The sequence below is a fragment of the Aptenodytes forsteri genome, unplaced genomic scaffold, assembly GCF_000699145.1.
Source record: "Aptenodytes forsteri isolate BGI_AS27 unplaced genomic scaffold, ASM69914v1 Scaffold51, whole genome shotgun sequence".
Classification (NCBI taxonomy): Eukaryota; Metazoa; Chordata; class Aves; order Sphenisciformes; family Spheniscidae; genus Aptenodytes; species Aptenodytes forsteri.
In genome coordinates, this window is record NW_008795495.1 from 4,755,565 (window position 1) to 4,772,997 (window position 17,433).

Genomic DNA, 17,433 nt, shown 5'->3' on the forward strand with positions numbered 1-17,433 from the left:
GTGAATTAAATATAACTGTCTCTCCACAAAGCATTACACTGCAAAGTCTTGAACGCATAGTTAAGTCGTTCCGATTTGAATGGATTTTCATTAGTTAAACATTAAGTTTCTCTTGTAAGGCTTCTAGAATTAGGTCAAAGCACTTTGGATTTTTTTACTTTTCTAGACATTAAAAGGTTATTTCCACTGGTCTGGGCACTTTTTTTGGGAAACAACTATTTGTCAAAAAAAAAAGTTTCAGTTAATCAGGGAATATTTGCAAATTTAGACCTTGGTTTCTAATGGGAACAGAGAGGATAGGCAGTGATCTTTTATCCAGTACCTTCAGCATTTACTTAGAAGGTGGGTAATCTGTGTTTATTTCCTTCTGCATTATGGGATCTGAACCAACTTCTTCCAGTTCCCAACCATGAGGCCTTACCCCATGCTAGAAAATACATAGAAGCACAGAGTGCTCTCAGTTTTTTTTCCTACTGTTACCTCTCACAATACAAAAACAAATGTATTTTTTGGAGCAAAGTCTAGCAACCCAGATGTTTCCTCAGGTTACACAACAATTCTTATTATTTTGCTACCTCCATATTTAAGGAGCATATAATAAACCAAACAGCAACAGAAAAAAGTGGAGGATACCTATATTAGAATATTTGACAAGCTTGAAGGTTAGGGTACTCTCCTGGCTTCCCAGGACATGGGACATGGAGGAGTTCATACTTCTCCAGGCAGAGAAGAAATATTTTGTTTATATTCAGGAGCAATATGCCAAATGTAAACAGCAGAATATAAAGAGAACATCTCAAACATCATCATAACCAATTTTGAGAGTCCAGTCTGTCTTTATTATTTTTTTCTTATGAGTTCTATAATTTTTTTTAGCGGGGGGGAGAGAGGGGGAAGAAATAGCGTGGTACATCATGGTTTATAAAATTCTTGCTAAAAGAAAAAAGTTTTTAAATATCAGTCCAAGCAATTTGTTCATGCCAGCTCAGTTATTCACCAGTTCTACTGATGAGCTATTTTGAGATGTCTACTTTGTGACAAATGAATTCAGAAATGTTAACTGTAATTTTTATACACACTTTCCCCAGAAACAAACAAATAAAAAGATGAATTTAAGGTTTGCCAGATGAGAAAATACTCTAGATAGAACCTTTTACAGAATTCCTCATAAAGGAATAAATAGTGAAAAGATAACAATAGTATTCTTAGAGGACATAAAACACCGTAAACCATTCAGCAATGTATCAAATTCAAAGTATATGCATGACTAGTGAATATCAAGCAAGAAAACATTCTAAAACAAAAATGTTTAGGAAAGGCATAGCTTAACAGTAGCTTCCAGCAATAAAAAATATTTTATGTTTTTAAAAACACAGGTTTGGATTTGCACATATACAGGTAAATAATCCTAATTAGCATTCTAGACTATCAGCACAAAAAAAAAATCCCCAAAATGAAAAACTGCATAATCATGTAGCAAACTGCTTTTTCTGTAAACAAACAAACGACCATATATTTTTCCCCTTTCTTCTTCCATATTTCATTTGCCTATTGTTTGAAAACAGGTGTTATTAGATTAGATTAGCAGTCACCTTTCTGTTTAGAAAGCAGTAAAAGATAGCTAGATCACATATTATGAAGTTGCTGCAACTCAGGAAGGCAACACTGAATAGTTTTATCAAGTGAGCTCCCAACAAATACCAAACTTGAACGTTTACTTTCGAAACAGTATTTTATTAAGCGAATGAAATGAAAATGAATGGAAGGAGAAAAAAACCCAAACATTTTGCATGTAAAAACTGAATAACCTTGCTACGTTGGCATGCGTACCCACCCTTCAGTTTGTGAGAGAGAGATGAAATAGCAGAGGCAGGCCCAGCTACATCACTAGTTTTGTAAATACGCTCACGAGAAGCAAGGCAGCAGGATGGAGTTTCTACGGTGGAAAACAGTCGCACAGAAGCAGCACAGATTCAATGGAAAAAGCAGTAAAGATAAAACCAAGCATTTCAAATGATATGCATCTCCTTTGTTAAGTATTCTGAATTCATTGTTTAGACTCCTACCTTAGTTTTAAATGAGAGTTACTTCAAGATGTTTTCCCTGATCTAAATTTTAAAAGAATAAAAGATCTGTGATTTCAGTATTAGTTTCTAGGATCTAAAAATGTCATATGTGTAGACTAGCCAATGAGATTTATGGTTTACTATAAAAACAGTACCTAGTTTTCAGCTGAACTCTGGTTTTAAATGTGAAATTTTAATCTGTAAATTTAGAGATTAGTTATTTAAAACTGCAATATGGTCTTCTAGATGACCAATTCTCACATTCTTTTGAGAAAATTAGAGAACACCTAGATGTTTGTGTTGGAAAGTCTCACTGATCACTGGAAAGAATGAAGAAAAATATTTTAAACCCATCAAAACTATCTGTTTTCAAATCTGAATACACCTCAATAATGTAATGTTTTGAAAAAATTCACGTGTGTAATATGAACTTTAGTTTCTCAATACTACCAAGAGACATAACTAGCAGTAGAAGAGATTCTATCAAACAAGACATGAAAACAAATCTGTATCAACCCTTAAAAATAATTTTGCCTTAAGAAAAAAACCCAAAGTTAAATTCTGACATAGTCCAAGATAATTTCAGTATAGAGTCTACTGACACCAAATCTGTTAGAGGTACAGCTTCAAATGAAGTTTGGAGTGAGGTAACAGGAGGGACTTTTAGTTTCAAGTCTATCATTTTACTTTCCTATAATGTTGTTTTTAATTCTAATTCCTATTCCTATTCCTTCCTTTAGAAAAAAGGTAAGTCTAATTCTTGCGGCATTAATAATTTTAAAGGGATTGTGTATGTTAGAAGATACTCTGTTTTAGAGAGACCCTTTTGTACAAATGGAAGAAGACAAGTCTATTGAAAATAAGTGATTTCAATTCCTGCACTTCTTAAGAGATCTTTTTGTCTGGTACTACATTTACTAACTTGTACACATAAATATATTAAAAACCCTATCTTAAGCAGTGAGGAGGAGTCTATAAACTCTATAATGAGAAGGTGTTCACACATGCTTGAAGTAAGAATTTCATTCTTTAAAACAAGAAAATAATCTCTATTTTCTCAGTGCAGTATTAGCATAAATTTAAGAACAGTATTACCTACTTTGATGCCTACAAATACTTTGGAGAGATCCAAGACTAACTATATTACTTCTGAGTAGCGGGATGTCATTCCACCAATTTTTAAAGGCAAAATGCAGAAAAACACATTAGGAACACAAAGTAGCAGTGGAGGAACAATTCTGTAAATACAAGCCTAAAAATGTCAATTTGATATAGGAGCATTCCAGTCTATGAATAATTAAATGAAATTCTTTACTAAACTAAATTTCATGTATGCACATTTTTGCTTCATTCTATGTCTGAGAATACTTACATTTTATAATGTTGTAATCTAGCTCATGTTGAACACTGTCCTGCTTCTCAATCATTTCAAGGGGACTGTGGGTCAAAGAGAATGAGTCTCCCACATAATCTCCTTAGTGCCTTGGCAAACAATGTATGTCTATCCAGGATAAGCAGTCAGTCACAGGGACCAGCTTTTTGGTCAGGATTCCTGCTTTTTTAATCACCCCCAGAGACTAGAAAGACTTCAAAGACCAGTAGGCAAGCTCTGTCTCACATCACATTCTAATGTGACAGCTTATCTTCAGTCACATTCTTTCCTTCAACATGGAAATAGCTCTAGCTTGAAAAGCTACGCAATATGGAGACATAAGAGGCAGTTCAAGTCCTATGGCAGGATGCAGTCTTCTAACAGCCATGCCACCTTCCTCTGAGGAAACAGTGGTAAGCCAATCCAGGAGGCATGACACACCACCAACTAGTCCACATTGGTCTTTTTTAAACTCTAAAACAGACTGGCAAAATGTCTCTGGAGGGTGGAGATAAGTTAAAGTTTCTTCCGAAATGCCACTGCTTTTCTGCATGATGATGAAGGAAAGCACTGACCTGCTTTTGCCCTTTTGCCTAAGCAATGGATGCCTCTTCAAAAAGAACGCATTCCTCTTTTGCTCGCTGTTACTGACATGGAAGCTACAGTATGGCTGTTAGCTGAATTTCCTCAAGCACTGCAATCAATGTATCTTTTTTCACATCCTAAAAATGCTAAATGCCATAGTGACAGCTGGACAAGGACTCTTTTTTTTCATAAGTAAAAGAATATACTGAAGTCAACAAAATTTTGAATATTAAATATTAAAAAGGGAGAAAAGTATTAGCTACTGTTACAGTAGGGGAATGAGTGAGTGAATGAAAGCAAAAGCTGAAACGCAGCATCATTAGAAAAATAGTAGCAATGTTCATTACCCAAAGGTAGGGTTTGGAGCACCAACACTTAAGTTTATTAATTGAAAGAAGTATTCCTGTGCTAGAAGGGTAGCTAAAAATGATTCTGTAATTTTATAATTTGTGACAACAATTTTTGAGGATGTGATAAGCCAAATTTATTTCTAAAATAAAGCTTGACACAATTTGCGCTCTTTCTCCAAACTTTACCATACCAGTCCCCCAGGGATGGTTTTGGATTGACCTGGACAAATGTATGCTTCATACATATCTTTGATTATAAGATCTGTAAAGCCTAGGGTATGAAACTGTTTAAGTTACTAGCTCAAATTTTCAGGAATGATGCTTTGGCAATATGCAGCATCTGAAAAAACAGTTAAACCAATACTCTCTGGCTGCTTCGCATGACAATTAAGTCATTTCAGCATGATATGGAAGAGATCAGTGTGCTTGGTTGAGAATATTCTCTCTATTTTACTGAAACACTGCAAAGAAGGGTCATGTGCTCTGTATGTGTGCTGGTCTTCTGTGCCCCCTCCACAGTTTAGGAAATGCGGATAGAAGCACTGCAGGCAAAGCCAGTGGTTCTAAATGTTCAGTAACTAGCACCTAGAAAGGAAAGGAACAAAACGAAAAAGAAAGCGGTAGCACAATACTGAAGGGACAAGGAACTCCTGACACGAATGGTAGGGGCTGATCATATACTGTGGGACCATATGCTGGATTGCAGCTCTGCAGCATGGATTGGCAAGGAAGCAGCCTGACAGGACACTCTGAACGTATTGAACAGCAGCTCAGCACTGCAGCTTCTGCCTGGACTGAGATGCGTCAGGAAGCAGTAGCTGTGCTGTGCAGCTGCTCAGTGAGCTGCCAGGGCTGCAGTGGAAGAGGGAGAATGTGACAAATGAGGCTAACGAGGGGGGTCCAAAGCCTCTTCAGCCTATAAATCTGTTCTTCATTTGCAATAGCAACTCAGATGTGAGGAAACATGGCGTAACAGTCTAACATTGGTGACTGCAAGGTCTCAAACTTCCCTCCCCAAGTTCAGAGTTCAACAGCCAATTGTGAAATTTTGGTAACTGATGCTGGACAGCATAGCAATATCCTGCCTCCCTGACTTGTCACGTCTAAGGAGTTTTATGACCCAGCACACATTGCTGAAGGTTGAGAAACAAGATCTTCTTTGACCCTCTAGGTTTCCACACTTCACCTATACTCAGAATCCAAGCAGAAATTTGAGTCTTCTGTGCTCTTCACAAAGTTCAGAGACGAATTAATCAAGCAACCAGTAATAATCTTGCAGCTATGGGAGGTTGCAGTCCTGAGCAAATCTGTTACTGATGATCTTAAAAACTTCTCAGAAGCAAGCACACTCAGGCTGGAGTAATTACAGACTGCTTTGTTGAAATAATCAAGGAAGAAATATACATAAACTTGTGCTCTTTCTGGAAAAAAAAAATCTTGCTATGATTCCAAGTCAATACAGCTGTTCCTGAACTCCAGGTAGGTTACACCATCTCTTCTAGCTTTTTTGGACTTCTAGCTGCGTAAAAGACTGACAAGGAACTAAAATACATGACAAGAGCATCTTAATTTTGTCTGTCCCTGTGAAAAAGAAAACAATCGCTCAGCTTTTTTCCCTTGTGTGACTATGTGTGAAAATTAGCAAAGGAATTAAGTAGGAGACAACAATCATTCCTTCATGGAGTTCTAGCAAATAACACAAAACTGAGTAACACAGTTCCCTCTTCTTTTTTATAATATCCTTTCTGTAACAAATTCTTTGACAAAACACACAGGACTCTTGTTAGTTTACCTATCTATGATGTGAAAAGAATAAACCGAGAAACTTCTCATTTTTTCAAGCATTATATCTAAGGAAATGGTTGTCCAAAACTGTGGTATTTCCACAAAAAAATAACCAGACACTGTATCGGAAGATGAAAGGTTGTCACAAGCCCTTTCCCTCTTCCCTAAATGAATTTGGAAACCAAACCAAACCCCAAACACAGAAACCATTCCTCAGAAAGAACAGCTAGCTACAAACTCTTCTAAAGAAAAACTACAATCTGTTACTGGCACAGAGTATGTTTTATAAGCAGACCAACATTTTTCTTCCTATTACAAAAACCTAAATTAAGGAAATAATTCTAGAGGACATTCAGCATAACTCTAACTTTCCTCAGAATCATGCTTCCATATAAAATTTCTCCCCAGGAGGACAGGTATCTGAGGAAGAACAGAAGATGATAAGTGGTAGACTAAACTATTTAGGCAGACTTTCAATCAAAACCAGTATTTAGTATATAAGCTCTGCAGCCATGGAAATCTAGGCTGACATAACTTCTTTCAACTATCATTAGTCCCTTAAACATAGCAGTTATTGACTATAAACATTCATTTTAATTTTTAGATCTAACTTTACTGCAGGAAGCACTTAAGGACAGAGCACATAATTTGAAACTAAAACTAAGCATGTCTAGGGCAAAAATCCAAGTGACTTGATATGGAGCCTTGGGATACATTGTTTAATGGATTTAACTTTTAATTACATGTTTGAAAACAGGAGGCTATCAAGTGGTTTGGAAATAAGGAATGAAAATTGCACACTTAAAAGGAGTTTCTGTTACAGTTCTATTATAGCTGCATCAGCGTTGAATACAGATTAAAAACCACACAGTGGAATTCGACCAATATTTTTATTGCATATATGACATACTATTCTAATTAATCTTTTGTTGCAAATTAATCCATTACTTTCCAACACGTAAAGTTTCAAGAAATATAGTAATAACAGAATAATTGCTTAAAATAAAACGTTTAACCTAGACAGTCTTATTTAAGTTTCAAACGTCTCTGATAATTTCCTTGACTATTAAATGAACCAGTACACGAATATAGTCTTACAGGCCTCCCTGACAATATACTGAATTTGGATGAACTTGTAAATGGAGGATTAACAAATTTGCAAAAGACTAAGGGAGTTCAAACTGGAAATTTTCCCCCATATAATTCTTAAATTTTTATAGTGAAAACAAAAATGTTAATATTTCTCTCCTTTATGCATAATTTACATTATTTGCATCAAATCTTAAATTAGATAATAAACTGTTTGCAAGAAAGTCCTTGTATCAAATCATAGAATCATAGAATAGTTTGGGGAGGGGACCTCTAAAGGTCATCTAGTCCACCCCCCCTGCTGTGGACATGGACATCCTCAACTAGATGAGGTTGCTCAGAGCCCCGTCCAACCTGACCTTGAATGTTTCCAGGGATGGGGCATCCACCACCTCTCTGGGCAACCTCTTCCACTGTTTCACCACCCGCAGCATAAAAAAAATTCATCACAGTTAGTGCAACAGTATACCAGTTCTGGTTGATGATTTTTGCCCTGCTGAAAGGGCAAATAACCATATCAGTTGAGATCTTATACTAAGCTAACATCCCAAATCAGACACAAACTTAAAAATTTTTCCAGTTTCATTATTATTTTATTTGGTAGACTACCAGTGCTCCCCCTGTCTGACAAAAAAGGCTTCCTTTTGAATCAGGGATCCTTATTAAAACACAAACCATGGATGTAGCTACTGAATATAGTTTATCTACATCTATTGGATAGGCAAATCCATTGAGGAAGATCTTGTTGGGCAGCCAATAAAAAATGTTGACAGCTTTTCTTTTCATACAATACAGATCTAAGTGCTAAAGGACAAATCATCTGAAGTTTGAAATACGACAATTAGGGTTATTTTTGATGCAAAGTTGAATAAGAAACTCTGACTTTACTACTCTGAGCAAGAGAAGAAAACTAAAAGTGATGGGAAAGAATATACAATTGACAAATTCTCAATGATGGTGCGCTGATGCCACTGGCAATCAGCTGTTTTATCTGAGTAGGTTTTGGAATATTCTGCTTTCAGGACGTTGGTTTAAGTACAGCAAAAGTACAGAAGATCACTGCCAGAATATTTCTGACAGTCTTTATAAAAGTGAATTAGAGATTTTAATCTAGTTCTCACATGAAGCACTTCACTGTCACTTCAATAAGCTGAGCTGGATAGATCCAGGACTGCATAGACATTGAGACCGAACTGACTGACAGGGTCCCACAAGAAAGAATTGAGGCACTTCTGAAGGACAGTTTATGGGAGATAGGAGAAGACTAGTATTCCTGTGACCCATGCTATACCTGTTCTGTATATAAGGAAGAATTTACTGCAATATCTGCTATCCATCATGAATGCTGACCTTTTATTTTTCATTAATCAAAAACTAAACAGCTTCCTGTCCTCCCATCAGTAATCACGTTAACTGCTATTCACCTCTAGGTGCAAACTTTCATGTCCATGCCAATCCTATGAGCACCCAACAGAACACTACCAAAGCCTTTCTTATGAGTAGTGCCAAGTTGTTCCCACTGTCCAGCTACATCCCTAAAGTTAGGAGTGATGACAAAAATAGGAATTTAGGAAGTAAGAAAATTTAATAACTATGAATTTACTGCAGTCCATTTTTGGTGTTAAAAGAATTATCAACATTTTGTACCATATAAAATATTTACCTTAATTATAAACCCAGAGTTGCACACAATATTGGAAATGCACTTTCATGACTTACCTACACTGCAGAACACATACAAAAGCAAAATATTGTCAATATAGAAATTAAAGTTGAACAAGTATACTTCTTTAGGAGCATTACCTCACATGCTTCTGAATCATGAAAAACTTAACAAAACAAAACCAGAAAGGTGCACTGAGGGATGATTAGTAGCTGGTAAGCAACTGAGAACAGCAATGTCAAAGCTGCAGAAATGGACTGATGAGGCAGGTAAGGCTGACAAACTTACTCTGAAGCTGTGGCTGAGGCTGCTGGAAGGAAAGGGGCTGTCCGAACACAAATGGACTCTGGACTAGGGAAGAGGGAGGTTTTGCAGCTTGATCAAAGATGGAAGGAGCTGGGAGATTTGGCCGTGACTGAATGGAATTCAGTATGGCACTCAGTTGGTCACCTGTAGTGGGCAAAACAGTCAAAACTACAACCTGTTACTTGTCATTCTCCAGAAAGGCAGGGTAAAATGGTGCTCACTTGAAGTTTAAATGATGGTAATAGAGAAAGCTCATAAACCTTATTTAGCCACATACAACTCTGGTTGTGGCTAAACATAAAAATCTCACTCCATGCACGGCAATAAAACTACTGAAAAGTACAAGAAGGGTTTTTAAGAATCATGGATATTTTACTGCAATTATTTAAAACATTTCAAAATAGAGATTTATACTCGCCTTGCTAAAAAATTAAGAGCAGCCAAATTAAAAACAGAAATCCCTAGCATTTACAATAATACACACATGCAACAGAACATGCAGAAAAAGATTAGAAAAACTGATGAGAAGGGTAAGATAACATGTAATTAGGCTTTGGCAAGTGTATTTCTGTGCCAAGGCTTTGGTAAGTATTTGCTTGTTTTTGCAAATATCTTTAAAAGTATTCTGTCATGCTGTTTTTCAAGATCAGATTGAAGATAATATAAAAAAATAAGTACCACTTAGAGCTGGAACTGGTTTTCTGAAGAACTATATACATTTGTTGTGAAGCAAATGAAGGCCCTTCAAAAAACTAGCATGTTAAAAATAGAGTTTCAATTTCTGAATGCCAATTCTCAAAAAAACTCTATGTGAGCATTAGAAATACATGAAGCCTACAGTAAGAAGGCAGAGTTTATCACACCACGTTATAACTTGAAGTATACTTAGTAATATGAGCTGGGAGACACCAAGAGTTTGAGAGCATCTTAGATTTGAACCATAACCAACCAAATCCTAACAGCGTCACTTTATTCTGCAAATTCATGTAATTTTCACAGCATTCTAGAAATCCTAGTAAAAAAATTAGCAGCTAATACAGAATTTACAACATATTTGGGTGATTATCAATTGTCTTTTCACAGAATTACAGAATGACCAGTGGGTGTATGGAACCCTGTATTACCAAGAACTCCAAAATTAAATTTTGCACTTATTTTCTTGATATTTTGGTTTCAAAACTGAGAGAACAAAAATAGCAGAAAATAGCTGGAACGCCTTTCTAAATAATCATCTACAGGTATCAATAAATCAATTTTATTCCACTGTTTTGGAAGTAGTATACCTAAAAAATAATGGAATCGGTACTTGGGCAGCAATCGTTCCTACCTTAATAACCCCGAAGTGATTAACATGTTTGACAAAGCACTATTATTCTCAAATACGACAGGCCTATTTCCTAAAATGAGTGATTATTTTAAAGGGAAGAACATCTGAGAAGAGGTTGAAAGTCATCTGCCCACAGTAATTAAATATGGAGGGGAGCAGGGCCATTCATGAGGAATATTAAAGACTTGCCTGCAATGTAGAAGACTGGAAAAGAGAAGATGTAGCTAAATCAAACAGACTGATTGTGGGAGTTATGTCTTCTGCCTCACAGGAAATACTGTAAACACAGACCTATTACATGGGGATCTTTATGTTTGACCAGCAGTTTGAAACGCTCATAGATGGTGACTGAATTTTTATTGAAACTAGTGCATCCCTACAGAAGTTCTTTTGACAAACAAGCACCTCCAAAAGAACGGCTTCATTCAGAAATTCCCCTAACAGATCGTGCTTGTGCCTTCAGTTTTTTATTTTCCACAAAAACCAAAGCTTCTTAGACCTGAGAATGCAAAAGGACTGTACATAAAGTAATGATAGAGCTGAAGAATTCTATTTTTGGGAAAGTAGATATATCATTATTCTTTCAATATAGTTGCCAACAACTCTCCGCTTTTGGGCAATTCAGAAGGAATTACAGTACACGGAATGAATAAAGTCATCCAGCTGAGTTGCTCACTTACACTAAACATCACAGCTTGAGGGTATGTCGAGAGAATAATGCATATAAAATGATATGGAATTCAATGCCAGGAGTAGCTTCCAAACTTTCTGTAACTGTAATATCCCAAAGAAACACCTTAGAAACTGTTTAAGATAGGATATAGTAAAAAGAATCACAATGTCTTCAGAAACTAGGATGCCTGTTAATATAGCATATTGATCTCCCAAGATTTTATCTTTGGACAACACAGGAAAAAAATTATTTTCCTAATATGCTTCTGCAGAAAAAGAATAGATAATAATTTTGCACTATTACACAGTTGCCATTGAGAGACAAGCTGTAGTATTGCCTCACACACTGAACATCTTAAACACTTTCACTTTTGTGATTCAACCATTACTTTGAAATGAGTATGGCTGAACTGGGAAAAGCAGTTCTGTATAAAAAGCCCTATGAAGTAAAAAGGAAGACACTTCAACTTGTCCAGCCTTTGTCCAAAGGAAAAAAAAAAAAGGGTTTCCTACAGCAATGCACTGACAAGTATGAACTGCTTCTTTATGCAGTAAAACACTGTGAAATGATATAAAACTATCTCATGTTATAAAAGTAACAGACTAGAACATTTAGGAATAATTTTTCCCCTCATCTCTTCTCCTTTAAAACAAGTCTTAAATGAAGTTATTTTATTTAGGAGACCACTAAGAATATGTGCTGGTGTTAAAAACACATAGCACACCTTAGGCCCATGTTCATAGTGGCATGGACAGAGTACAGCGATGTAAGAGTAGAGTAGCAAAGCTCCATATTTCAGTAATATTTCGCAAGGACATCTGCCTCAGCGAAAGTCCCTTCTATATTATTAAATCTTCTAGACCTAATCAATGAATGAACAGAAGGCATGCAGTTTGAGTTTATTGTGATGGCTTATATATATTTACATCTTGCCAATGAAATAAACCACGGTTAAAAGAAACAATTATTTTATGTCAGTAAAATTAAAAAGGTTTTATTTATTTCCCAGCATTTGTCACTGGTATCTATGTCTTTGTAAGGTAACTTCAGTTTTACAACTTAAATCTCAAATGGTATCTTTTATCTTGTCATACCATTAAAGGCACTTAAAAAATGTCAAGACAGGTGAGAAGTGTTTACAAACGTTTCTGGTATTTTAAAACCCATGCTTTCTAAATCCAATAATTTTCATATCTTGTTTTACAAGTATCTGTTTTTCATTTCTGCATTACAGTATTGTGCCTATCACTATAGAAAGTCTCAACTGTAACTTACAAATCTTTGATGATCCTTTTTATACAGAGTACTTAGACTAAGCGAAATTATAGCAGAGAAAAAAAGCAGTTACCACATTAACTACATGTTTTGTAAAACACCTTGCAATTCATAACATTACTCCTTATGTCTTTTGAAGAACATCTGATGGTGCCTAAAAGAGTAGGAAATGAGTAACAAAAATATAAGCAAAGTTAAGAAAAACAATTTTTTATAACATGAGTGTAAAAACATACCTTTGTTATTTCCAAGGCCATAATCAAACCCTTGTCCATTAGTACAGCTTGTCCCCTTACTGAAAGCTTGTATTGAAAAAGGACTTGGGGGAGGAGTCTGAACATTTTGATCTAGAAGGACTTGCTCTGTAAAAGAAAACACATCCCTTCAGAATTAGACCTTCTTAGTAACTGATTTATATTGGAAAGATGAGTCACAAGGCAAAGGAGACTTTTTTTTTCCCCCACAGATAGTACTCTACTCAATTCTCTTCAGAAAGAAAAGCACATCTCTCTTCGTTAGAGCTCATGCTCTAAAAGTAAAAAGACGAAAGACTTAATACCACGCAGACTGTTTTATGTTTGACTGAGCTGCTGCCAGCTTTGCCATCGTATGCCTCTTACGAACAGGCTTGACAATTTGTTTTTCAGTAACATCATGGCATTCAATATTTATTCTTCGGACAGCAATTGTTAAATTCATTTGACAAAGCAGAGTGGAAAAAAGATGGTTTTCAGAGTGACAAACTCGGAGCCAATAAACTTTTAATCCTGGCTATTCCCTTAATAGTTCACAGGACAGAAGACGTTTTTTCCCCTGACAGATTTATTCATATCTGACACTGAGTACTACAGTTTTGCCTTCTGTATGGTACTAAAAAGACCTCCAACTAAAACCAACCTGGGGTCTTTCAGAATATCCTTAACAACTAAAGAGCCAAGATAAATGAGACACAGAATCCACTTGACTATTTGGATTTAGGGAGGCATTACTGACTTAATGTGGTCAGAAATACCTTTCCAAGTGATGATCTGTAAGAAATAATTTACATGAAATCTTCCAAATGCAGGTTAAAAGCTCAGGTTGGCACCTTGAACTTCTTCCTTTTGTAAACGCACTAAAATTAACGTGGATTAAATTAAAAAAAAAAAAAAAATCACAACTCTTCTAAGAGCCGTTTTTAGAAAATTGTATTTCAGGCCAAAACTGCATTTCAGACCGTTTTTAGAAATCGTATTTCAGGCCAAAACTGCATTTCAGAGTATGAACTTTTATAAAACACATACACTCAAATTAAAAAAAAAATATCAGGGAGAAGGTTGGAAATTTAAACTCAGTTTAAAAAAGAAATAATCTAGAATTTTCTGAATTACAGGCAACTCTAGATCTTGCTGTAGTGTTTCAGCTAAAGTACCTGGATATCTGCCTACAGACTTGGGCATTCAGTATGACTTTTGCTCTGTCTCTGACAAATCCTACTTCTTTCTAAGAATTTCAATATAATTTTATTAAATAATAAAAATACAAAAGCAATCTGAAAGATGGTATTATTTATGGATAAAAATATAGACAGTTGCAAATCTAGTTGGAGCTCCTCCAAATACTAAATATTTCCCTCCAGCAATAGCATTGAAACTGATTGACAGAGTATTCCTAATTAATTTCATGGCAAATAAAAGCAGTTAGTTTAAATCATTTTCAGATGTGGCTTAAGCTCATTAGTTTTACTTGGTACTGAGATGGACTAGGAACATAGAATAGACTGAAATATTTCAGTAGTTGCACCAATAACTACTTAAACTGCTTTAGCTAGGTGCACAAGAGACATCTATCTTCACCCTACTTATAAAAACAGAGACTCATCTAGAAAAGAATAAAACCAGGCATGTCAAGGCATAGAACTTGCATCAGAAAGTTTCTAAGATGGTATCCCAATGCACTGGATTGTAAAAATCCTACTACAGAGTTTTGTCCTCAAAGCTTGGAGCTTGCATTTCTGTTCTTCTGTGAGGCTGGAGACAGTTAGAACTTGACTAGACAAGGGCCTGAGCAACCTGATCTAGCTGAATCTGCACTGACAGGGAGGTTGGATAGATGATCTCCTCCAGAAGTATAAATACCGACAGATCACTCCCTGTCTCATCTTTTAAGGGAATGTAAGTAGCCCATAAGCTTGCACAGGAGAACTCATCCAGATGGGCTGGGACTATCTGTTAGGGAAATAACAGTTTCAGAATATGTCAAGGTATTCATATGAAGCATTCAGGGTGAAAGAGAGATATTCTAGATCAGTAATGATAGCCTGTTTGGAGGGAGATCAACAAGAAGGATGATTGGGGGCGGGTGGGCGGAAGCAATAAAAAACTTTGTGTACTAACTTTTTGTTTATCTTTTCTTTTATTATTTCTAGTTTTTACCCAATCTGAACATGAATTATCAGGACAGAAATTCTGCATTTTAAGAGAATGCAATCATACTTTGCTAACTAGAATAATTAACTAATTTGATGTTAATTTTAAATACAGTGCTAAAAAACATGTGAACAGGTTTTTGACAGGATGCTGTATGACAGAATTAACAAACTTAACAAAATCAAAAGGAACATAAATAATTTGTTCTGCTCTGCTTTTCATAGAGACATGAGATAGACCAAAGAAATCTAACAAAAATGCACAATTACTTATTTAAAAATGATCCGCATAGCTAAAAGAAGAACCCTTAAAATTATGATCCATAACTGGTACAGAAGAAAACACGGGGACTGTTCTTTTAAAAAATTTAAAGAATGTTTATAAACAACTTTGAAGTCCAACTGTGTAAAGTAACTCAAATGAAAAAGTGTAAATTAATGTTATACCTGTTTAAAACTCAGTTCCTTCTTTATTTATTTGTCCTGTTTAGATTGCTGAATTTTTTTCTAAGTTAATTTAAAGAACAAAACAAAACAACAACTTGCCATCTTCGTGTCGGAGGTACTGGTTTCCACCTCTGTCTCTAGCTAACGACCATGCCTCGCCTTCATCACTTTCACAGAACTCTACCATGCTGTTCTTATCCATTTGGACCCATGTACCTTCTGAATTAGTCACCTGATGCACACACATAAAAAAGCACAATTTATTGACTTTTCAGATAATTCAGTAGCATGATTCAGCAACTTATTATAGTATCTGAAAAACACTCATTCCAATCCTTATATTACAAAGCAAATGTAAAAAAAAAAGTTTCTTAAATTAAGGCCACAGGCTGAGGCAGATTGAAGGACCAAAACTATTTATGGCACATTTACAGTTAGGAGTATTTCCAAAAATCTTAGACCTGTTTATGTTCAGAAGAAGCAAAACACCAACACCACAACTTTAGAATATCCGAACAAGCCTAAATAAAAACTTGAAGGAGATATTCACCAAAATATGCCTTTTTATTGGTGGCTGCAACAGTAGAATTATAATACCAAGTTATATATGAAAAGTTTGTATGAGTACTAATTTTGTTCCTGACATTATGTTTAGGAAATAGCATGACACACTTCATCCTTAAGCCCTTCTTAACCATAAAACACCACAGCTGGACAACTGGAAACAGTAACAACAGTTCAGCAACTGAACAAATGAATACAATCAATACAGAGAAACAGAATAATTTGTTAATTGGTTGGGTCCTAGAAAAACATTTTTGCAATGAAACAAAATTCTTTCAAACAGTATGACAAAAAAGTAGAACAAGAAACATCATTTTGTAAGGAATACTGTAACAGACATATATAAGCAAGCATATGTAACTGCAGTACAATTTTAACATTATTCCAATCAATCCACACATCTAAAAGGCAAAAGACATAATTGCATTAGTATTCATAATATAAACCAAGTTCAAAGGTTAGTATTTATCATGAGGGTTGGAAAAGCAAACCTGTACGGGGGCAGATTCTTTTGTTGCGTTTACTACTGTTACATACTGGTATCTATGAAGACATGAACTGAAGCTACAAGGATCCATACCTCGCCCACTGCCTTGACTTTGTTTCCCAGAACTAACATTCCAATTGGGATACCTCTAAGGTTAGGGCAGCTTCTGATGTTGTGACCTGATGGGCCAGTCTTCACTACCTTGTACACTCCAGGTCCACCTCGAAGGAATGGCGTGTCTTGTTCTTGCATCACTGCTTCCTGTGGGCAGTGTGAATTTAGGTCTTTGAAAAAATCGTCAGTATTAGACCTAGATTCCTGAGAAATTAAAAAAAGGCAAAACAAAACAGAACAGAATAAAACCTATTAATAATACCTTTGAACTCTTTAGATAAGAAATACTTATTTCAGGACTACAATAGCTAAATTTCAAAGCTAGAAGAGATACTAGTTACGTTGCTAATTTTAGCGTGCAATGATAAACAACTACTAGTAAATTGCACATTAATTGAAAAGTCACCATATTAGCCTTGAAACAAAAGTGGTATAAATGTAACCATTTATATAAAAGGCGTATCTTATATCTACCATTAGAGACAAATTATTTACTCTAACCGCTTTCACTAAACCTTGTTTCATTCTGACATTTATCAGGATACACACTCAGTCCTCCTGATGTATTTGTGAAATTTTGTGAAAAAGTCTGGTGCTATGTAAAGGGAATTTGAATATTAGCTCTTTCCAAATGATATGCTTCTTTTTTGATTTCACATTTAGAATACATTGTTAATTTAGAGAAAAGGCAAAATTACGACAAAGTAACAGCAACACCATAGATTCTTAAACGCACATATAAATATTAGTGCATATTTATTATTTTCACTATGACAATAAAAACGGCCTGCAAATTTATTTCAGCTGGTACCAATTACTGATGAAATATAGACCCAAATCTGAAATGAGAAAAACACTTCTTGAGTTTCCTACCAAAAAAAAAATAGTAGTTACTAAAAGAAGATAAATATTAGAATAGATTT

General features: G+C 35.4%; 1 protein-coding gene across 1 annotated transcript in view; it reads right to left on the reverse strand.

The window, feature by feature from the left end:
• The window catches only part of MYCBP2 (MYC binding protein 2, E3 ubiquitin protein ligase), a gene marked incomplete at its 5' end in the record, with an annotated part of 194,066 nt that overhangs the window by 42,936 nt on the left and 133,697 nt on the right, over positions 1–17,433 (reverse strand). The window contains 4 exons of the mRNA XM_009281730.1: positions 9,199–9,360; positions 12,728–12,853; positions 15,445–15,577; positions 16,490–16,714. Of these exons, the coding sequence (XP_009280005.1) occupies positions 9,199–9,360; positions 12,728–12,853; positions 15,445–15,577; positions 16,490–16,714 (646 nt within the window). The remainder of the gene's footprint in view (positions 1–9,198; positions 9,361–12,727; positions 12,854–15,444; positions 15,578–16,489; positions 16,715–17,433) is intronic.